Source organism: Solea senegalensis, linkage group LG4, assembly GCF_019176455.1.
Source record: "Solea senegalensis isolate Sse05_10M linkage group LG4, IFAPA_SoseM_1, whole genome shotgun sequence".
Classification (NCBI taxonomy): Eukaryota; Metazoa; Chordata; class Actinopteri; order Pleuronectiformes; family Soleidae; genus Solea; species Solea senegalensis.
The window spans coordinates 17,451,962-17,474,486 of NC_058024.1; the positions used below are offsets into that span (position 1 = coordinate 17,451,962).

The 22,525-nt window shown below is 39.2% G+C and overlaps 2 protein-coding genes across 6 annotated transcripts; both read left to right on the plus strand.

Annotated features, from left to right (window-relative positions):
* The first annotated feature begins 218 nt into the window (after window positions 1-218).
* On the plus strand, window positions 219-10,801 carry phtf1 (putative homeodomain transcription factor 1). Its single transcript, XM_044024669.1, has 17 exons — window positions 219-732; window positions 1,662-1,824; window positions 2,952-3,008; window positions 3,088-3,157; window positions 3,445-3,603; window positions 4,435-4,618; window positions 4,836-4,956; window positions 5,624-5,815; window positions 5,958-6,203; window positions 6,354-6,482; window positions 6,935-7,204; window positions 7,709-7,840; window positions 7,977-8,063; window positions 8,557-8,712; window positions 8,835-8,930; window positions 9,658-9,783; window positions 10,066-10,801. Exons 2-17 carry the CDS (start codon window positions 1,795-1,797, stop codon window positions 10,084-10,086), a joined length of 2,076 nt encoding a protein of 691 aa, XP_043880604.1. The 5' UTR covers window positions 219-732; window positions 1,662-1,794; the 3' UTR covers window positions 10,087-10,801.
* Window positions 10,802-11,462: 661 nt separating this feature from the next.
* pfkfb2b (6-phosphofructo-2-kinase/fructose-2,6-biphosphatase 2b) lies at window positions 11,463-22,277 on the plus strand. Of its 5 annotated transcripts, none has more exons than XM_044024125.1 (17): window positions 11,464-11,664; window positions 12,013-12,153; window positions 12,677-12,802; window positions 13,034-13,130; window positions 14,036-14,102; window positions 14,542-14,616; window positions 14,773-14,829; window positions 14,985-15,109; window positions 15,293-15,500; window positions 16,143-16,289; window positions 16,786-16,890; window positions 17,054-17,183; window positions 17,266-17,328; window positions 17,437-17,501; window positions 19,451-19,618; window positions 20,600-20,622; window positions 21,241-22,277. In XM_044024125.1, the coding sequence occupies exons 2-17, from the start codon at window positions 12,027-12,029 to the stop codon at window positions 21,308-21,310; spliced, it is 1,653 nt and encodes a 550-aa protein (XP_043880060.1). In that variant the 5' UTR covers window positions 11,464-11,664; window positions 12,013-12,026; the 3' UTR covers window positions 21,311-22,277. The 5 variants fall into 5 exon arrangements, with proteins under 5 accessions (XP_043880065.1, XP_043880060.1, XP_043880061.1 ...); XM_044024126.1 differs by having other exon boundaries at window positions 11,464-11,659; XM_044024130.1 differs by lacking the exons at window positions 20,600-20,622; window positions 21,241-22,277 and adding an exon at window positions 19,216-19,289 and having other exon boundaries at window positions 11,463-11,664; window positions 19,451-19,518.
* The last annotated feature ends 248 nt before the right edge of the window (window positions 22,278-22,525 follow it).

A 22,525-nucleotide genomic window follows, 5' to 3' on the forward strand; every position in this document is an offset into this window, starting at 1 on the left:
ATGTCATTTAAAGTTAATACTGACATTAATCAGAAATGCAATGAATGGTTATAGCATTCTTAGCCATTACTTTCATGTCATATCTTGCGCTCTCTCTCTCTCTCTCTCTCTCTCTCTCTCTCTCTCCCAGGCTCCGCTCTGATTGGTTTGAGTTTCAGCAATTATAATATACTGTGAGTGAAATGTTGTCCTCATTTTAGCCTCACAGGAAACACCTCACATCTACTGATTTGAGGTTCCAACACGGGTCATAAATTCAATATTTGTTTTGAAAGAACTACAAAAAAATATTAACCCATTTATTAATTTCTCGCAAGATATAAGGATTTCGGCCGCAGCCTGAGATAAAGCGAATCCCACCTGATAGACCTTACCCAGGGTAAAAAAGAATACCTTCAACAGCATAACAAACCCCGGAAAAGGGAAGCGGAAGATGAGCTAAACGGCTAACAGGAATGAAGTTGGAAAACACCTGGAATAAACTTGTGTTTAAATGGCCACATATTGACAACGACAACAACTTAGAAATAAAAAATTGAAATTACAACTGGTTTGTCGTGGCGAAACTTGTCGGTTATTGCACAGAATGCGTAGCTAACAGTTAGCTCAATCTGACAAACAGCTGCAACAGCATCACCGACACCGATGACAGAGATTTAAAGGCCAGTTCGTGGTGATTCTTAAAAGTCCCTGCTGGACTCAACCGAATCCTGGCGAGTTGTTTCATCTCAGGTAAGCTGTTCTGGTTACTTGGTAAGCGGCGGCTACTGTTAGCGTTAGCTCACTTAGTTAACCGTGTATGCTCGTAATCGTGTGATTGATGATGATACCTCAGCAGCAACAGCAACAAAGTTTACATGTTCAGAGAACTGAATGCATTGTAGCTCTACTAGGAACTCAGCTGAAGTTTTACATGTATGGTCATCAATGTGAATAATACTTTCAGGGGATTGGTTTGGGGGAAATGAGGTGTCATCAAAGTGATGACCAGACAGTTGAGGGTAATATGTTGAAAGGACTGATAACGTCCCTTGATGTCAATTCTCAACTATATAGCACATCCTTAGTTGATCAAAGTGCTACACAGGCACAATAAACAAAAGGTAAAGACATGTAAAAACAAACCAAAATGCAAGCTAATACAAAACAGACATAAGTATATATATTATGAGGGAGTGCAATAGAAAAGGCAAATTGTCTAACTCATCCTGAGTTGAAGGAAAAGAGGTGTGTTTGGTCTGGGCGACTCTTGTGTAATAAGGTAAACCATTGCTCAAGCCTTTTCAGCAGCTACTCCCTGGTTTGAGGATCTCGTGACTCAGACAGGAGTTGGAGATGTACCAAGTTACATAAATAGGTTGGGACCAGTCCATGTTAAACCTTAAAAACAAGCAATAAAATAAATCCTGAACTGGACAGAGAGCTGCTGCATTTTGCACTAATTGTACTTCATACAATTAGAGATGACTGGCCCATACCCACATATGAAGAATTACAGTAATTATAGTTACAGCAATCTTGGGAGGATTTAGAGATGTAGCTGGGTTTTTACTACAGAACTGATCAGTTGATGTATTGTGCAGCTCTTAACAATGGATCCTCTTAATATCCTGTTTGATTTCTTAACTGTTGTTCTCCCCATTGTTCTGCTTTATGTTCAGGTTGAATATGGCTGTGCTGCCTTTTTGTTAAATGAGTAGTTGTGGATTGATGCTCGGCCCTCCTCCTTCTCTCCTGTGCTCTATGTGAAAGATGACTTAACTCCTGATTCACTGGATCCAGCTTCACACCACAATGGCTGGGATAGCCTGGTACCAAGAGAAGGTAGGACATACATGATACATGAAACAAAACTATTTACAGGTCCAGTGAGTGACTTCTATTGCCCCAACACTGTTTTCATATCTTGAACCTCACTCACGTTTCAGAGAACCAAGGATAAGGTTTTCACTTTATTTGTGTAGCTGTTATCTTTCATCCTTCCCTCAATCAGTCTTAATGTAAAACACATCACTCTATGTCACCTTAGACATAGAAACAAAACAGAATATTGAGGAACAGAGTCATGTGGAGCTGTTTGTGTAAGCACATTTGGCAATTATTTGAATGTTGTGGACATTTGTTTATTTTGAAAGGTTACACACTAAAGCTTTGAAATGAACACAACTAACCCCAAGAAAGAAAATCATTTTAGATGTTTTATTATTGTATTTATATTATTACAAAATACATGTTTGTTGGTTGTTATTGTGTTTAATAGCAGTTGGCATTCATAATATTGCATTACAGGAAACTGTGAGGCAGCAAAATAATTGTGACACATCCAGAGTTCAAACTTCTGCTTAGGCTATTTATTTCAATGACCTTGAAAAATGTTCTTTATTTATTACTTCCACGTAAGAGGTTATATTTTTGGTGTCATACAAACTTTTTGTGGAGGGGTGGGGTTTGACTCAAGGAGGAACCCATAAAATTCTGATTGAAAAAAAATATATATTTATGAATAGAAAACAACTATTTTGATGAACACATGATGCAAAATATTCTTAGTTGTTTTGTGATGTTTGGTAAAAAAAGAAGAAAGAAATTAAGCTTTATAATGGCAAAGTTTTGAACACACAAAAGCAAAGCTAAATGAAGACATTTAGCACCAAGTGCAAACCTAAAGTTCATAACTAATAAAAAAAAATTGAGAGTCAAGCTAAAGGATATTTGCTAGGTCCCATGAATGTAATAGATGTTTTAAACTTTTGAGATAAAATCAATTTCTTAACTTCTAACTGGGAGAGATTCTGTATTAGTTTGTCAAGAGTGAAGCATTTCTAGAAGTATTAAAACCCTTTGCTGTTAGCTTACAATTCATCAGCCTGAAATAAAAAAAAAGGCAGATCCATATTAAATATTCCCGCAGTTAAGATAAAAGACGATAAAAAGTTTTGTCTTTGTTGCAGATCGGGGCCTATGATCAACAAGTCTGGGAGAAATCTCTGGAGAAGGCAGATCTAAATGTAAGAACGCTACAAATCTCTGACTGCATTTCCATTTTGAATTAACACTAGATTGAAGTATTTTTTGCCATTCGTTCAGGGTTTGGACAGCAAACCAAAGAAGACGGGTTATATCAAGCCAGACCTCATTGATGTCGACTTAGTAAGAGGTAAGAATGTATCACAATAAGTCGTCCACCAGTTGTTATTTTCAGTAAATATTTATATTCGTATCACACACAATCTAAAGCCACATACTCTGTGAATATGATCTGCAACTTCCTGTTCATCTACATAGCTTTATGATCTTTTGTGTTAAACTCTTAACCTTTTTTTACTTCATTTACAAAGACATATTGTGTAGAAACAGTAGTATATCTTGTGTGGAGTGGGAATATGTTATATGGCCATATGTGTAATAGTTTAAATGAATCTGAGGACTCATTTGTACCCACAGGATCCACATTCAGCAAAGCCAAACCAGAGAGTCCTTGGACAGCTCTGACACGAAAAGGTCTGGTTAGAGTGCTGCTGTTCCCATTCTTCTTCCATTGGTGGATCCAGGTCACCTCCAAGTCCATCTCATCATGTATCATTCTCCTCTACTTCATGCAAGGTTAGCATTGCTGAGACTAAATCCTAACTTTCAGATTCAGGCTTGGAAAATTGACTGAAATCTAAATATTATTTTTAAAGGTGACCGAAAACTCAAATAATAGACTCTATGTTGTAAACTGACTTGACAATGGTCTTGTTCACATAGTATTTGAGCTCTGCAGGTTCTCATCTTTTACTGAAATTGGTTGTTGGAGTTGTTGGAAATAGAAGCTAGTCCGTTCTTGACTTTTATCTTACAAATCATGCATGTGCAGGGATGGTAAGCACAGCCAGGAATACAAGAGAATTTGCATGCCTTTTGTCTTTTGTGGTTGTATAAAAACAGACATCTCTCATACTGGTGCTGAAGGGATTTTTATGTTCTCTTTTGTTCAGCTAAGTCATGAGAACAAAATTACCCTTTCTTTATTAAGAGGAAATAAACACAAAACATTCTTCTCAATATGTCTGTAAAGGTTCCACATCCTAGTCATATTCTGTGGTTAGCTGTAGGTGACTGGACTTGCCTGAGTTAAGTTGAAGATGTTTCACCTCTCATCCAAAATGATTCTTTAGTTTTGTTCTTTGGAAAAAAGAACAGGCTGAAACCTGTCTAGAAAGTCCTTAAATAGTTTTTCTCTTTATTTAAATAGACACGAAACTGTAAAAGCTCACTGGCTTTTTAAAATTTGAGTTATATTTAAATCCATTATACTAGGTCTTTCCATTTGTTGTAGTTAATACCCAGTTGAGAACAGAAAGATCTCATTAGTAAACATTGTGATATAATGTCTCCCTTCAGAGACCATTTTGTTTGCTAATGCCCAAATGCTTTGCTCTCTCCCTGCAGTGGCAGCAGTGGTGTTGTACTTGGAGGTCCCCGGGGCAAATGCCAGTGAGGTGTTTGGACCTGTTTGTCTGATGCTGCTGCTGGGCACCGTGCACTGCCAGATTGTGTCAACGGAGTCCAGCAGGTGGCCCTCGGGCAGTCCAGCTGCCAGCAGCACCACCACCAGCCCTGCACGCAGAAGGAGGTGCATTTTCTCATTGTTAAGCACTGCACATTTATTTGCTTGTGTTATCATACTTTAGCCTCTGGGCTTATGCCTATTACACATTGTTCACACAGACAGACTGTACCTGCAGCGTGCAGTAATGCTATTTACTCCTTTGGTTTTACACAGGACCTTCCTCACCATCTCTTGTCACTGACTGCCTTTGTTGTTGTTGTTTTTGTTCCGTCTCCTTTAGGCCAAGGAAGAGCAGAGGACTAAAAAAATATGAAGAAAAAAATGACAGAGAGGACTCACAAACACAAGAGTCCTGGCAGTTTGAAGAAGGAGAGCAATCATACAGTGATAAGGAGAGGAGGGTAGGTTAGTCTTTAGTAAACAACGGGAGGATAGAGGATTCTCGTTCTGAGCTGTATAAGATGTTTTTACAATTAAAGACAGCAGCCACTAACTACCATTTAATCATAGTGGTGAAGGAGGCAAAGCTAAAATTGAAGCATGTCAGTCAGTCAGTCATCATCTAACCGCTTTATCCTCCACCAGAGGGTCGCGGGGGGTGCTGTGCCAATCTCAGCTACATCGGGCGATAGGCGGGGTACACCCTGGACAGTTCGCCAGTCCATCGCAGGGCCACATACAGCTAGAGACAAACAACCATTCACTCTCACACTCACTCCTATGGTCAATTTAGAGTGTCCAATTTACCTAAACCCCACATTGCATGTTTTTAGACTGTGGGAGGAAGCCGGAGAACCCGGAGAGAACCCACGCACACACGGGGAGAACATGCAAACTCCATGCAGAAAGGCCCTTGTTCCAACCGGGGCTCGAACCAGGGTCTTCTCGCTGCAAGGCGAGAGTGCTAACCACTACAACACCGTGTGGCCCCTTGAAGCATGTCATGTCATGTTAATTTAATAAATTGTTATTCAACTATAGAAAAAAAGTGAGAATACTAATATTTGAGCATTTATGTTTTGGAATATATTTGCAAATAATTATTCTTGTCTTTGTGTTCTTTTACAGAAAAAAACAAAGTCAGGTTTTGGGGCATCTGATGAGTTCTCTAGTGAGGAAGAGGAGGGAGTAGAATCAGTTGAAAAGATTTACCCATCAGCTCATCAAGACAGTCAACCTGCTACAACCTGGTCGACGTCTGTGTCTTCTGTTAGACAGAGAAGCCTGAAATCTAACTCCAAACCTACAGTAAGACATCAGGTGAGTAAATATTTCTCTTCAAGTAAGTGAAAATGGAGTTAAATGTGTAATATACAACACACATGTCATTTCTTTGCTTCCAATATAGAATCAGTAGTGATTAAAAAGAAAATGTTGTCTACACTGTTTGGTTTGAGAGCAGGAAGTGATTGGAGCTTCCATAAAAGTGGCACCTCGAGCGGTGGACCGCCTCAGGCCAAGCATGGGCTCCCGTCCTGCTTCCGACACTGACGACACAATGTGGGAGGAGCTTCTCCAAGGGCCTGACACTGCCTCTACAGGAAGCAGTGACAGCGATGGGGACGGGAGGTTCACCTCTGGTTTGGCACTTCCTCAAACAACCACACTGAGCAGTGATGATGACGGCCTACAGCAGGGAATCACTGGAGTAAGATCATCCTAAACCTTTAATGCGGGTTTGATCTGTGGTTTAAATAGAATTACTCTGTCAACATATTGTTGTTGGTTGGTTGTTTGTTTTTTTTTCAACAAGGACTCAAGCACTAAATATATATTTTCCATCATGTTTTCATTTCAGGGCCATTTATCTTGGCTTCAGGCATGTCACCCATCCAAGGACCGTGTCAGTGCCATAATATGGGAGCAGGGCGAGTGTAAGAAAGCAGATATGTCTGTGCTGGAGATCAGTGGGATCATCCTTACACGGGTAAACCTTCTGTTGGTTTTAACTCCCTGTGGTTATTTTAATACAATAATCTTCTGGCTGTGCGCAGACTAAATGAAAAACTGGTAACACTTAACATTACAGTACAGTAACAAGATAGTAATCATTTTGTTTTAGGGAAATGGTATAATTATACAATTTATTTTTAATGGTAATTGCCAAGTAATAGCTTGGTTATGTCCAGCACACATTAGTGGAATGGATTTAACTCAAATTCAGTTTTATGTCACAAACATTTTAATGTTGAGGAATTACACTGACTATATTCTCCCGACCAAGCTATTATCTTGGTATTACTGTAGTAAATAATGCAGTATTTTACTGTAATATTATAATGTAAATTGTCACAGAAAAACTTCCTTTTTTCACAGGAACATGTTTATGTTTTTTTTTATCTTGTCTGGTCTGGTCTGGTCTGTCACTCTTGTTGACAGGTTAAGTTAGTGGAGCAGGGTATGGGTTACCTTGTCCTTGGCGGACTCATGACTGCCACCCTAGCACTGCTTCCGGTCGCCTTTCGCTTGGCTCAGCATCTGGAGAAGTTGTCCCTCAGCTCACTGTCTCTGGCACAGCTAGGAGAAATTGTGGTTGGGCCGACTGATGTCCAGACCTACACTTTTTTCTTCATCACAATGGTGCAAAGAGTCTGCCTCACTGGACTGTTCTTCTTCATGATGTGTGTGGCCGAGAGAACGTACAAACAGGTATATGTTTTTTTTGGTCCTAAGAATTCTCCTGTGCTTTATTCCCAGTTATGGCTTTGTCTTTTGTAGTAAACCTGTTATTTAAACCATCTTGTCATTATACCACTATTCATACCCATTGAATATGAGTGCACCCCTTCACCTTAGAGTCATACCTAATCACATTTTGAAGTGTTCTGTCATCAAATCCTATTAGCCTTGATTATTGCACAAAAAGGAATTGAAAAAAACATGTTGGACTTTCGTGGTCCCAATCTGCTAAATACAAAGAAATTTAGCAGGTTGAATACAGAGAAAGAAATGTAAAGAAATACATTTAGTATTTAGTATTTTACAGCAGACTCACTCACTACTGGGTTTTTATTCTTCTTCATTCTTGCATTTTCACCAAAGCATCATTGGAACTGTTGTTCCAAAACATAGTTGTCTCTAATAAATGAATGATTTAAATGATGTCAAGTGATTTGCATCACTTACAGTGAACGTTTGCATTTTCTCCAACAGAGACTTTTATTTGCCAAGTACTTCAGCCACATCACTTCAGCTCGCAAGGCCAAGAAATCTGAGATTCCTCATTTCAGGTTGAAGAAAGTGCAGAACATAAAGATGTGGTTGTCCCTGCGCTCATTTCTCAGGGTTTGTAGTCTTCCTGTTTCAACACACTGCTGTTCTTTTATGAGTGTATTTTGGTTTTTACCACTAGAGGGCTGGCATGCATTGATTTGCCTTTGTTTGTTCTGGTGGATCACCGAGTTGCCTTGTCTCCTTGCAGAGACGAGGGCCCCAGCGCTCTGTTGATGTCATTGTCTCCTCTATTTTCCTGTTGGCACTTTCCATTTCATTCATCATCTGTGCTCAGGTATGTTATACAGTTTGTGTTAAGATAACGTTGAATGAACACAATCATCAAAAATTTTAATGCTAAAATAACTGTCATTTTCTTATTTTGCACTGTTCTGTCAGATTTCTCTCTGGTATTCAAGTGAGAAATTGATCCCGAAAGAGCGTTTATAATTGTAGGGCCTCAGTTGATGTCTGTAACCCAGAACTTGATCCACATGTTTGTTACTTTTGTTAAATGATCTGTTTATTAATTCCACTTATCAGAGCAATAAGTCCACATATATTCAGAATAGCACGTTACCATGCCCCATAAACCTCTGCACCAGTGCATCAGTTCTTCCAGTGTCACACACGTTCCTTTAGAAGCTGAAAACTTGAGCAACACAATGGTGACACCCAGTGTGCACATAAGAGAATAACACATTTATTTTGCAGTGTATTTCATAAAGAACACCTACAACGAAGGGCTTGGTATTAATAATTTAAACTGCCACTGCTTTTGCTCTCAGCTTTTGCACAGCCACAAGACATTCCTGGAGTCGCTGACAAACTGGGAGCTGATGGTTTGGGCCTCGTCCCTCATCTTATTTCTGTTACGACTGGCCACGCTGGGCTCAGAGACCAACTGTAAATATAGCAACTCCTCAGTGCTCCTCACTGAGCAGGTGAAGCCACGCCATCATTGCACAATACATGTTGTTTCTCAGTACTGTGACTAACACAACATCAGTGGATTCATTACTTATAACAGTGGGTCATTGACTATTGGTTTTTATTTTGGTTTCAGATCAATTTGTATCTCAAGATGGAAAAAAAGCCCAATAAGAAAGAAGAACTCAGTATAGTGAACAACGTTTTGAAACTTGCCACAAAACTGATGAAGGTGAGTGAATTTTTTTCCCAGCCCATATTTCCAGTTGACTATGAAATTGTTTTGTTGTATTTGATCACACAGTTGTGTTGGTGTTATCACTGTTGCCTCTGCCAAAGGGTGTGTTGTATGTTTTAGGCTGCTTTTGTCTGTGAAGCAGCATAATAAAATAGGACGGATGTGAATGGAATTTTCTTGGGAATTATGGTATGACCCAAGAAAGAAATGTTTATGGTCTTTTCTTTTTTGCTGTTTCTGTTAATGTTGACTCTTTTGTCAACTGGCTGTAACCAATCCACAGGGATTGGTGCTTTCTCTAGTTATAATGTGTAAAACTGTTTACACATTTTTATTCTCAAAATGAATCAGTCAAAATATGCTGAAGCAGAAAATGTAGGGTTTTTATAAACAAGACAAAAAGATTTTTGTCTCGATACTCAGCTAAATGATTTATCAAAAAGATCTACACCCAGTTTCCAGTCTTTACTGTATACCATAGTCACTCTGTACCAAGCAAACAAAACTGCTCTAACTTAACTAACTGGTAACTTTTCTCACAACTAGTTACCCCATGAAAAACAGTTTTATGAAATGTGCTTATGTCATGTGTAATATTGATAATGAAGCCCTGATGTAGTATTTTTTTGTCAGTGGCATTGAATCTCATAACAATGTTTGCTTCAACTTTTTCATAGCAAATTAAAAACAAAAAATATTTGATTTCTGTGTATCTTCTCAGGAGCTGGATACTCCGTTCAGACTGTTGGGTCTGACAGTAAACCCTCTGATCTATAACATCACCAAAGTGGTCATCCTGTCCGCAGTGTCTGCGGTGGTCAGTGACCTGCTCGGCTTCAACATTAGAGTGAGTGGACTCTTTTTTTTTCCCCCACGTGTTACAAAAACTTTGTCAGTCCCATGTGTTTCTGAGATAGTGGTACAAGAACAATGGATGAAATGGATGAAGGCTGTGTTCAGTCACACCAAGCACAATTAGACCTGAGATGAAGGTTCATTTAGCTCCAGCTTTAACCAGGGATGGTGTAGACAAAGTTGTATTCTGATGTGTGTTTTTTCTGTAAAATGCCTGTGAAGTGAGAGTCATCTTTTTTTTTTACACTGATGAAATGTTTTGTTTCATTTCCAGCTATGGAAAATCAAGCCTTAATGTGAAAACAGAAAAAAACACTAAAAGTCGGACACTGGAGACCAGAGTGTGTGAAGTGCAACCCTACTGACAGTATATTCCTAATCTGTGCCTTTCAACTCAAACGTCTGAGTTTCGTCAGTTCACAAGCCTGAGATGCTCTGACAATCGCTCACACACCGTCACTGGCTCCTGGAAGCTGGTTTGGAAATGCACAGTTAAGTGCACAAGCCCAGTGCCTAACCTCTCATAACCCATGAATGTTCCCCAGCATGTTGTTAAATATAGCCATGAGTTGACATTAGTTCAGGCCTCTGTGGCATTCAAATTTCCAACCTGTGTATTATAAATGTTTGTGGACACATTGTGACAAACTAATTGTAGATAAAGATGTGGGTTATTAAGGTTGTTTTTTTCTCAATTAGTTTAATGCTATATAACTATAAAGAATGCTATCTGTTGGCCCTGCTCTACTTTCATAGGAATCTACCTTGATTTTAACCATTTTGTACTATTTAATAATAAGGAAATATTGTGACTGTAAGTAGCTTTTTTATTTATTTGGGATTCTGTTATAGCACTTAAACTTGTAAGGTTACCTGACTGTAAATCATGACTTTTGAGCACTATCAGCCTTTTATATTGCAGACCATTGTAAAATAAAATAACTATGCAAAGAGATTATGGTTATGATAAAATAAATTGTTTGATAAAGGTGAATAAACTCATCCATGGATGGCGTTGTTAGTTTGTTTTTTTAATGCCTGTGTTCTACCTTCACTTTGTTCTCATCTGATCATGTGCAGAGGATTAATCGTTTTCTTCTCTGGAACTAAAGTTGTAAATGCTGACTCAGTATTTCCAACTAATTAAATCTGCTGGCAGCATTGATCGGCCCTCGAATTCCTCTGTGTGTCAGGTGTAGACATTGGATGAGGGCCATTGTTGCTGCCACACAACATAAGAAACTGGACAAACGAGGAAAACAAGACTGTCTACCTTTGGTCTGGTTTGCCATGGCTACTGTGGGAGGGAATCTTCATTCATCTTCTGCCTCTGATCTGTAAAGTAGATGCACGGTGTCTGTCTCCATTTGTTTTCAAAAGGTGGAAGATAAATATTTCAAATGTGGTTGAAACTCTTTTGAGTGTTACTGTAAAGTAGAAAGTGCAGTTGTCTTTGATCCTCCACCGTATGCACATCAAAGTCAAATGAATGATAAAGAACGGAAAAAAAAACACTCAAAAAAGAAGCTATGCCAACACAAGAACATATCTGGCTCAGCTCCACGAAAGGTGACTTGCACTGCGGTCTATTAAAGCCTTGACGAAGAATCCTGCTGCACATCTGTTACCAACGTTACGGTAACCAGGGGGAGGAGGTGGGTGAAGCTGACGCAGAAGCACACCTCCGGCTTGGAAGGACACAAACCGGCTGAGGAGACACTAAAGCGCCAAGGACAGGCCGAACACACTGGCCTCTGCGTCCTCTACATTGGACACAAATTCCCGGTGAATGTGACAGAAGATCCTTGTAGCGACGGTGGTTAACGGCATACAGGCGCCTCTGTCCGGCTGAGCATCTGCTTATACCAGTAAGGCAAGTAAAGTATTTAATAAATAAATAAATGTGACGTGTCCTGTGTGAGTGTTGTGTACGTTCGTGTCAGCATTAGTATTCCCCTTAAGTCAAATACAGAAAATCGTGTCGACTTGCTCCCTTTTTGTCTTGTTAGCACTCATATTTTGAGCCAAGTTGATTGCCTTGCCATCAGATTGTTCTTTTCCTTTTTCTTTAAATCACATTCCTTTAGGCTACTCCTCATCCTCTGCATCTCTGACTCGGAGAGAAGCAGCCAGTGTTGCCATGGAAACACTGTCATAAACAATAACAATAACAATAAGACATTTGCATGTATTGTCACTCCTAACTCTTCATGTCTTTCAGCTTGGATAAAAGATATGGAGGTCGAGTTTCAAACTGACTCTGAAGTAGATTTCAGCATGTCAAACTCTCAGACTGACAATGGCTCTACAAACTCGGCAGAAACCAAGAAAATGGACCAGAGGACAAGTGAGAAGAAGTGCTGTAAGTAAACACCACATCTGGATTTAAATGAGTTTCTTCCTCACGACTGACTGCCTTTAAGCTCACAGGTGCATTTTGTAATGCGAGACCTTGGATTTTTCATTTGGGAATTCAATTCCCTAATTGTTTCGAAGTCGCCTCCCAGTGTTGCTGAAGCTCCAGCTTACTAAAGTTAAAAGGTCTTCTTCACTCAAGAGGGCGAGTCTCACTTTAAAAAGAGAAAGGAACGTACATTAAAGCCTGTGATATAAAAATATAATCTGCCCTCTGCCATTCACTAACTGTTCTCAATAAAATTACTTTTCTCTCCTGGGAACTTTTTCCAGTTATTTTTTTAAAATGCTGCTTTCAAGCCCAGCCCACAAATGTGTCTAAAGGGGCACATATGGCCTAGTTACTGTGTTGCTTTAAGGTCATTTATTTAAATGACAGATTTTGAAATACAACCTAGAGTTTCATTGTTGGACATTTTTCCCCACAGCACTGTAACTGTATATATAATATATAAATGTTTGCTGTGCAGCGTGGGCCTCCCACATGACTAATTCTCCAACCATGATTGTAATGATCGGCCTGCCTGCAAGAGGGAAGACCTACATGTCAAAGAAACTTACACGGTACCTCAACTGGATCGGAGTCCCGACGAAAGGTAGAGTGTTGTCCCCTCTGTAAATTAAAACCATTAAGTTAATTGCTCATCATTCAAATTACAACTGGTTTGGTCCTGTCTTCAGCCTTTTGTTGGCACCGTAACTTTATTCTTTCCTTCTCAACTGTTTGAAATCAACACTTTCATACACATTTAAATATATCTAAATAACAGCAATCAATGGAGGAGGGGCTGTGGGGGCCAAGTTAATGTGTTTTGTCCGTTTTGCAGTGTTTAACTTGGGCGTGTACCGCAGGGAGGCCGTCAGAGCTTATAAATCCTACGATTTCTTCCGTCACGACAACGAAGAAGCCATGAAAATCAGGAAGTAAGTTGCAATCCCACCGTGGCACTCATCGTATATGAAACGGGGCATTCGTTGGTGTACTGGGTGAAAGTCACATTTCAGTGAAGTATAGTGAGTATTATCACTGAACAACAGTGATACACAAACAGTGCATGTGCATGATAACATTTGTCCAATGCTTATCAGTTTGTGCTCAGGCGCAGTTATTAAAAATCACCACTGGTTTCTCCAAATAGAGGAACGAAGGATATACAGTAGCTGTCACTTTCCCTCTCTGTCTTATCTGGTAGTCATGTTTGGAACAGCACTTGACCTGTGTGACTATCATAAAAGCGTGACAAGACTCTCGACTACTTCTCAGCACTAAATTCCTACCCACATATCAAACAGGCTGCTGCTGTCACTCTGCAGGTGACACCAGTGTCTAACCTTGATCAAGCAGCTGCTGTGATCAATTCACACAGTCTGCGTTTTTGCTTTTTGGCGTCTCAGTCGGCTGAGGCTAAAGGAATAGTTTATCATTCTGTGAAATCAGCCTTTGATTGATGCTTTTGTGTTTGAAGCTACAGCTTGGCTATGCTAAGAGCAAGAACAGGAGGAAGCAGCCAGCTTGGCTTGACTGTAACAAAATCCACCTACAATCACCAGTGAGCCCATGAATTAACTGGTTTTTTGGCTTAGTAAATCTTTGTTTAAACTAAGCTCATGTGTCCATGAGTGGTTTCAATCCACTCCGGTCTTTATCAGCAAGAAAAAAAATAAGTAAAAGACAAAAATAAGAAAGAGAGTGAGATCTTTTTTTTTTAAGAATGCCACACCAGGTACTGGGCAATATAAGAACAGAAGCATCTGTGCACAGGAAAACAAAATCTACTGGATCATAGTGAATGAGGATTTTATTCCTGTTTTTTCTCTCTCTCCTGCAGACAGTGTGCTCTGGTAGCACTTCAGGACGTGAAAGCTTACCTGACGGAGGAGGGAGGTCAGATCGCGGTAAGTTACTCTATGCCTGTACCTCACATCTGTGTGTGTCTATTCCTTATGTTGTGGGGACCTACATCTCTTTATACAGTCCCATTATGGCTTTATGGGGAGAAAAATCAAGTCCCCGTAATGTAAATGACTAGATTTTAAGGTGTTTTAAAGTTAGGCTGAAGTAGGTTAGGTTGGGGTCAGGATTAGGCCAGTAGTTGTTAGAGTAAGTCTCCAGGAAATAAATCTAAGTCAATGCAATGTCCTCTGAAGCCATGTGTGCGTGTGGGGGGGAGATAGAGAGTAGGGAGGAGCAAGTGAGAAAAGGTAGGTCATAATAGATCGCAATGTTTTGGTAAATACTAAAACTGTCATACAAACACTGACACCCACAGTGCACATACAGTATAGTGTATATACATACTGTATAAGAAGAAATGTTTGTGATCTTTTTTAACAGGTTTTTGATGCAACAAACACAACAAGAGAAAGACGAGACCTCATTCAAGCCTTTGTGAAGGAAAATGCATTCAAGGTAGGAGTGAGGAAACTTTGTGTGTAAAAGCTCTGAAATCAGTATCTTAGGAACGCCTTGAGAGAATCCATTCAAATTTGGCACAAATATTAGCTTGGGCTCACTGACTATTGTCATTGAGTTGGTGGACAGTTTCAGTTCTTTTTTTCCTAACAGGTTTTCTTTGTGGAGTCAGTGTGTGACGACCCAGACGTCATTGCTGCTAATATTCTGGTATGATCTCATGTTTACCCACACAACCAGACAGGAAGTCAGAGCCAATCCTCTGACTTCACATCTGGGTCAGACTCATTATCTATTAATACTCATACTATCTGTGCTGTCATGTAACAACCACTTTGCTTTCGCATTTTGCTTACGTATAACAGGAAGTGAAGGTTTCCAGCCCTGACTACCCTGAGACACACAGAGAGAGAGTAATGGATGACTTTCTGAAACGAATCGAGTGCTACAAGGTCACATATCAACCATTAGATTCCGATGACTATGACAAGTAAGAACTGATCAGATTTTAGGTTATTTACATGTTTTAAACACTACTGGAGCAATAATGTTACATTGTGGTACACAGTTTGCAGCCTTTCATTTTAGAGAATTGTACCTTGCTATTTAGAAAATGATCACTAGGTGGTGACAGTGAGCAAACTTCACCTATATGGTTTATTACCACCTGCAGGGATATGTCTTTTATCAAAGTGATAAATGTGGGTCGACGTTTTCTGGTGAATCGGGTGCAGGACTACATACAGAGTAAGATTGTCTACTACCTCATGAACATCCATGTGCACTCTCACTCCATCTACGTGTGTCGGCATGGAGAGAGCAACCACAACATCGCAGGCCAAATCGGGGGAGATTCCGAACTCTCTCCCCGAGGGAAACAGGTGTGATTTACTGTTCTTTTTTCTCATCCTCATTTTATGAACTGCAAAGCCTCTTTCAATATCTGAATGTTGACCTTTAACACATTTCATTTTCTCCATTTCCCCTTTTGGCTCTGTCCACTGATGATTAACGTAAGGCAGACGTGTAATTGAAAAAAAACATTGAAAGAACTTTCAGATGTAGAGAGAGATAATGCATTTGAAATGTGGATATCAATGAATGACAGCTGTATGTACACACATGGTAGTAAAACTTTCTAAAGCTCAAATGGAACCAGCTCGCACTTTGGGTCTAGGAGGCAGACACTCTCACCACATTTAAAGTTCAACTTAAAACTTTCTTCTTTAATAAAGCCTTTAGTTAGATAGTTAGGGGCGGGTTCAAGAGAACTCTGAGCTATCGCTTAGTTATGCTGCCATAGGCCTAGACTACCCATTTTTATTTATATTCGGATTTCTATTTTCTTATATTTCTTATATTTCTTATATTGCCCATGATTGTGTACTGTAATCATTAAAACACTGAAGAGTAAATAAATAAATAAATAAATAAGCATTTAAAAACAATTGATTCATTATGAATATATTATGAACAGACAGATGATCTAAGACCTGTTTTTTGGTTTCTGTCACATTTTGCAGTTTGCCCATGCACTGCGAGATTTCATTGAAGAGCAGAAACTGTCAGATTTGAAAGTGTGGACAAGCCAACTGAGGAGTTCCATCCAGACGGCAGAGGAGCTTGGGGTTCCTTATGAACAGTGGAAGATACTCGATGAGATTGATGCGGTCAGTGCCCAAATCTAATTGCCCACATTTTGCAAAGATACAAGCCACTACACTTTCACAGGAGCTCTGCTTTAGATATACAGAGGAAAAACCATCTATCATTTTGGCCCAAAGTACTGTATGTCTTTATCTTGTCTCTGTCTAAGCAAACTCATTTATGTTATCATGGCATCAAAGTGAAAATTATATTTTAATTTTTTTCCACTAAAAACAAATGTTTGTCCAAGAACAACAAAACTGACAAATAGCTTGTGCCCATAGGCCATCAAACTACTAAACACTCTGTCCCTTCAACTCACACTCCCATCAGAGCACTTAATGTTTTTTTAATGTCTCTTTTTAATACTGTTATTTTTATTTTTGCAGATTTGTATTGTTTTATATAGAGAGAGACTGGCATAGTAAGAATTTTATTGCATGGTCTAAAACACTGTGTTTTTTTTTACAGTGCATATGACAATAAACTTCTTGTATCTTGTCTTTTATCCTTTTCCAGGGAGTGTGTGAGGAGATGACCTATGAGCTAATCCAGAAAACTTTCCCTGAAGAGTTTGCTTTGAGGGACCAGGACAAGTACCATTATCGCTACCCAGGAGGAGAGGTAACCTGGCAAGCTCTGTCAATCAATCCTAAAGCTTTGCACACATCATTCTGCCCTAATTCTTACTGAACTTTGTTACTCTAAGAAGTTATCCAAGTTCATAGTTAAATAATAGTTTTTATTTATGTTTAAACATTTAAATATATCCTTTCTGGCTCAACAGTCCTACCAGGATCTTGTTCAGCGTCTGGAGCCTGTTATCATGGAGCTAGAGAGACAGGGCAATGTGTTGGTTATCTGCCACCAGGCTGTGATGCGCTGTTTGCTGGCTTACTTTCTGGACAAAAGTGCAGGTAGAAAAAGCACAAGACATGCACCAGTTGAGCACACACAAGGTTACAAACAGATACTGACTGGTGGTTTGTCTCCTCACAGAAGATCTGCCATACATGAGATGTCCGCTGCACACAGTGCTCAAGCTTACCCCTGTTGCCTATGGTAGGTCCTTCTCTTTGATGTAGCTTGACTTTAAATAGATTTTTAAATTTTAATTTAATTTTAGTTTTCTTTTTTGTTTAATTGAAATTTACTCTATTGTACTTCTAGGTTGTAAGGTGGAAAAGTTTTATCTTAATGTGGAGGCTGTAAACACGCACCGCGACCGGCACATTGTAAGTTGCTCCAACTCCAGATGAGAAATCATATTGTTGCATAAATGTGCATTCAGCGCTGGTGAAGTGAAGCCACGGGTGGGGTTTTTTATGTCCAAAATGTTTATGTTTTCTTAACTTGCACACAAATAATTCAGAAATGAATGAGCAAATAACCTTTAATCCACAGTCCAACAGGCTCTGGTTTGTCATATAGTTCAATGCAGTTGAGTTCGACTCACACTTCATCCCCTGTATGTGCGGCCTTGCTTCTTTAACGCCCTGGCTGCAGTCGAACAGTCTCCTAACTAAATACTAAATGAAGCTGTGATAAGGATTGATCTGGTTCTCTAAATGCATTGGAAAGGAGCTTCCTTGCTTCCTTTTAAATTGCCTTGTGTGCACATTTGTTTCATCCTTTACAAAAGGAAAGTTAATAGCCATGCAAATCCTTGCAGCAGAAACATATAAAGCATCAAGAACACAAGCAGGACAAGCAACAAAGGATGAAAGGATTTTTATAGCACTTCGCCCGATGTTAGCTGGAATTGGCTCCAGCCCTTAAAGTGGTTAAATATGAATTGCTTGTGAAATTAACATTTGTTTTGTAATAAGACCAAACTCAATAAACCTTTTGCAGGGAATGACGTTTGCTTTGTCATCCCATAATTTGATCATTGTCACATTTCATGTCTTTATCATTAATTAGTTTTTCATCAGTCACAGATGCTGACAGCCCTGAATTGATGATTAAATAATGATCATAAAAGAGAGCTGTTTTGAGTCAGATGGTTTTTCGTTCTACATATTTGAAATTTAAAAAATGACAGTGCAGTCACGTAGTATACGATGTTCTGTGTTCTGGCAGACTCTCTCAATGGGATTCATGTCAATAAATAAGGTAGAGTGGGTTAATATGTGTGGACAGGAGAGTGAGTGTGCAACTATCCTCAATGTGACAACCATGTTGTTTCAGAAGAAGAGCACAGGTGTTACTGTCACATTAACGGTGGCTCAGTTCAGCTCATGTAAGTCAGGACAGTGTAACAGTGAACCAGCATGCACCCTGAAACTGAAGAAGAAAAATGGACCTCAGCCACCGTTAATTTGATAATTGACACCTGGGATTTTATTGACGTAAAAATGGCTGCTGTCCGAAGAACCCATCGGTAATATTCCCCTTTTATTTCTATTCCAACGTTGGTAATTAAGTCATATTTTCACCATTTTGTCCACTAGGGCTGTGTGTTGGCAAGAACCTGGAGATACGATACATATACCTACCAAAAACTCTCAATACTAAACTAGCAGTCAGAGGCTTAAATACAACATCAAACAACTGTCAGGAATATTTCCCATGTATGAACACAGAGTGTGAAAGAATCGATGCAGTATCACACCATAAAATATTGTAATGTTTCTTACACCCATGTTGTTCACGTTCTAGCTTACACAAAACAAGTCAGTAAGTCAGTAAGAGTGTCATCCAAACGACAAACAGCTTTGTAGTTAAGTACACCATAAATAACTTTTCCCATGTCCTGAACTTTGTCTCTTTTTTGTCTCTTTTCCTGACCTCATGACGTTCTCCAGCGAGGTTAAGGAACATACTATAGGCCGGACTTTTCAACGACAGCCTCTTGCTTATATCCCTGTTGTGACATGTGCCTTTTATATGGCTTGAGCTGTGAATGAATGAATGAGAAATTAATTTAATTTTCTACCCCTATTGAAGCAATGGCTGTTCCTGTTCCCTCGCTTGGCTGACCATCGCTCTGACTGCATTTAAATGTTATGCACAGATATAATGTATGTATGAAAAGCTCCTGTATTTGAGCTGTTGATTCAAGTTTTATTTTTTATCTTTATTTTATTTTATCTTACCTCTTTCTGTGGAGAGCTGGTCTGCTTGGTTGTGTCTGGTCAGGATTCCCCTTAACACCTGCGGTATTTTATTCATCTCCTACCAGGCTAAAATTCCATGGGACTCTGCTCCCATGCTTCGGAGGAATAGTTACACTCCCCTGGCCAGTCATGACCAGCTCAGGCGTCCCAGGCTCTACAGTGCGGGTAACCCCCCTTGGCTACCGCTTGCCCACACCACAGCAGGTCTGATGCCAGAGGAACGGCTAAGCCAAGTTAGTAAAAGAGTCACAGGCTCCCCCTTTAAATTAGCCACCATCAACTCTAATCAGTTACCTCGCACCACAGTTGTAACACTGTGTCTGGCATTCCCTCGCCTCAGTCTTGGATCTTCTTGATGATTAAGTGTCTTGTGTTGAACCTGAAGTCCATGGAACTCATCTCTGTCTGTCTGTCTCTGTCGTGGGCATGTGTTATAGTTTGAAGTAGTTGCTTGTTTCTCTTAATATTATGGCTGTCAGGTGTTTGTCTTGCATGACTTCTGCTTCACCACTGGTCTGCCTCCAGCCTGAATATGCAGAATAGCATGTGTCTCTCTCTCATTCCCTTAGCGAAGCTCCCAGTATGTTAGCCTTAAAAGTTAATGATGGAATATAAAAGACACACAGACATTTAAGTGATATTTAAAGGTCCACTGTGTAACATTTAGTTGGGTTTATTGTCAGAAATTGAATGTTGTATGTTTCTATAATTGCGTAATCTTGTTTGGTTTCTGTAGCCTTAGAATAAGCCTTATATACTGTAGGCGAGGACCAAACTTTAGAGAGGCCGCCATCTTGCTCTGTCGTGTTCCTGCAGCAGCCTAAATGGACATGTTTCACTTTTTGAGTTGGAAGCTTACCATGCAAATGTAGCAGCAGAGACAGTGGAAGAGTAAAGAGTGTTTACATGCTTTAGGTCATGTGAAGGCCACCAGAGTTCCCTGATGGGCTTGGGAAATGGAGGAGTGAGCAGTGTAGTCTTCCATTTGTTGCATTCTGCAGTCTCTCCATTAGATGTCACTAATTCTTACACACTGGACCTTCAAGGAAAATAAATACATAATGTCAGATTTGAAACCAACCAAAAAGTGCTAAAAATTGAAAAGTGCATATTTGTGCTGTATATTTGTTGGCCTTGCCTTGTGGGCATAGTGCGTCAGCCCATCTCCACATTTCTATCTCTTTCTCTCCACTTTCTCCAAACCTCTCTTATAGCCGCGGATAGGAAGCAGATGTCTGTGAGTATTTTGGAGACTTTGCGCAGCCAACGCTTCATTTTTCTTTCCTGTCATTCAACCCATGTCATGGTAACCCACGTCAATATATGTTATCACAGTAGTGTCTTTATGGTTTTTCTCTAACCTAATGTAAGCTTTGCTCAGTGTAAGCAGTTGTTGACTTTATTTCATCTCAACATCCTGCCAGGAACTCGCCGTCACACATGGATTCTTTGGTTGTTCATTAAATGGCTGCAAAACGAAACATAAAACTTCATGAAACTCTCATTTGCTAGATACTTCATTTATTTAGTATTTAGTAGTATTTAAAATGGTAATATAATGGCAAAAACACAACTGCACTCACATGCAATCACACTAATTCTAGGCTGTTTCAGTCTTGGTTGAGGTGAAGCAAGACCATGACTTGCAGCCAATCAAACAGAGTCAGAAAGGGATTTAATAAATTACTTCTTCAGAATGTGCAACAAACCACTCTTCTGGCTCTTCCACACTTGATGTAATGACCTAGTTTTTCAAATGGGCAGTTGAGGAAGCTATTAGTCTCCTAGAATAGCATCTGCTGCTGTGTGACATTAATTTGAGAGAGTCATTGACTTTTTGTTTCCTTTCTTGAAGGAGTCCCTGTGCGAAGGAATCGACTTTGACAGCCCAGAGGAAACTAGTGGCTATGTCTGCTTCTGAGTGAAGATGAGAACCTCTTTCGTCTTTGTGCAATCGATGTTGGTAGACATTCTGGGTACAATCATCAATCAAACAATAGAAATGAGGCAACACGGAAACAAAATCCCCTTTGTACCCGTTTATCTCAAGCTCCTGTTTGTATTGCATGTTGAAGCTTTGAAGTGGAGTTTTTATCTTTAGTGTCATAAACTCTTCCGCATGTGAGCGACAAGAAATCAATCAACTGACAAAACTAATCCTCATTGTGTTGTAAACAATATAAAGGCTCGCTTACTATTAAATATATAGGATAGTTACTCTATATGCCTCTGAATATGCCAGGGATAAGTTATACATCATTATTATCATTAATAGAAGTAGTATTAAAATAGTATTAAAAGTATTAAAATAAGTTTTTACTCTTGCAGACAGACCATGTTATAAAGTTGATGCTGAAAAATATTAAATAAGTTTTTATAATGTAAAATGACCAGCCATCTGTCATCATATATTTTTAGATTTAAGACACAACAGATATGAAAGAGATATGGCTTTGAATCTCGTCCTTCTGTTATGGGAGCCTTTTTGTATGATGTAAAAAAAAGTTAAAAAGCACACCACATTGCTGGACACATTGTCCACAGCAGTAGGTGACAGATGCAACAGATGCTTTCCTGTCACACGCACAAGTTGTTCAAAAAGCTAATTTAATTGCTAACTTTAAGTATTGAGCTGGTGTTAGCAAGGGTTAATCGTATTCATGCCAAAGGGGGATTTTGTGTAACCAGAATATAACATGCATGTTGGATATTTCTCGATACTTTTGTTGAAACTGGTTCATGCAAATGTATCTTTTGTCAATCAATTCTCAAAATCAGCCTTTGTATTTTATGATGGACAAGTTGATTTTAAAGACTATGTGAAGTTATTGCCTTGATTGCAAAGCAGCTTACTTTGTGCCTTTTTAGCAGACAATAAAAGTGTACTTTAAATTGACAAGGTTTTTTGAAGAAAGGTGACAATTTAATTTGTGTATCCAAATTTGTTAGAATTTGTTTTTGTTTGTTTGATTTATATTTATTTCTTTGCTTTCTTTTGATTTGCACTGTTTAAATAAAAATTATTTCAACATTGTAAAGAAAAAAATATATTTGAACCTTCCTTGATTAGCTGAGGGTGAGTGGTTTTATACTATATATGTGTATATATATATACATATACATGTATATGTGTGTGTATA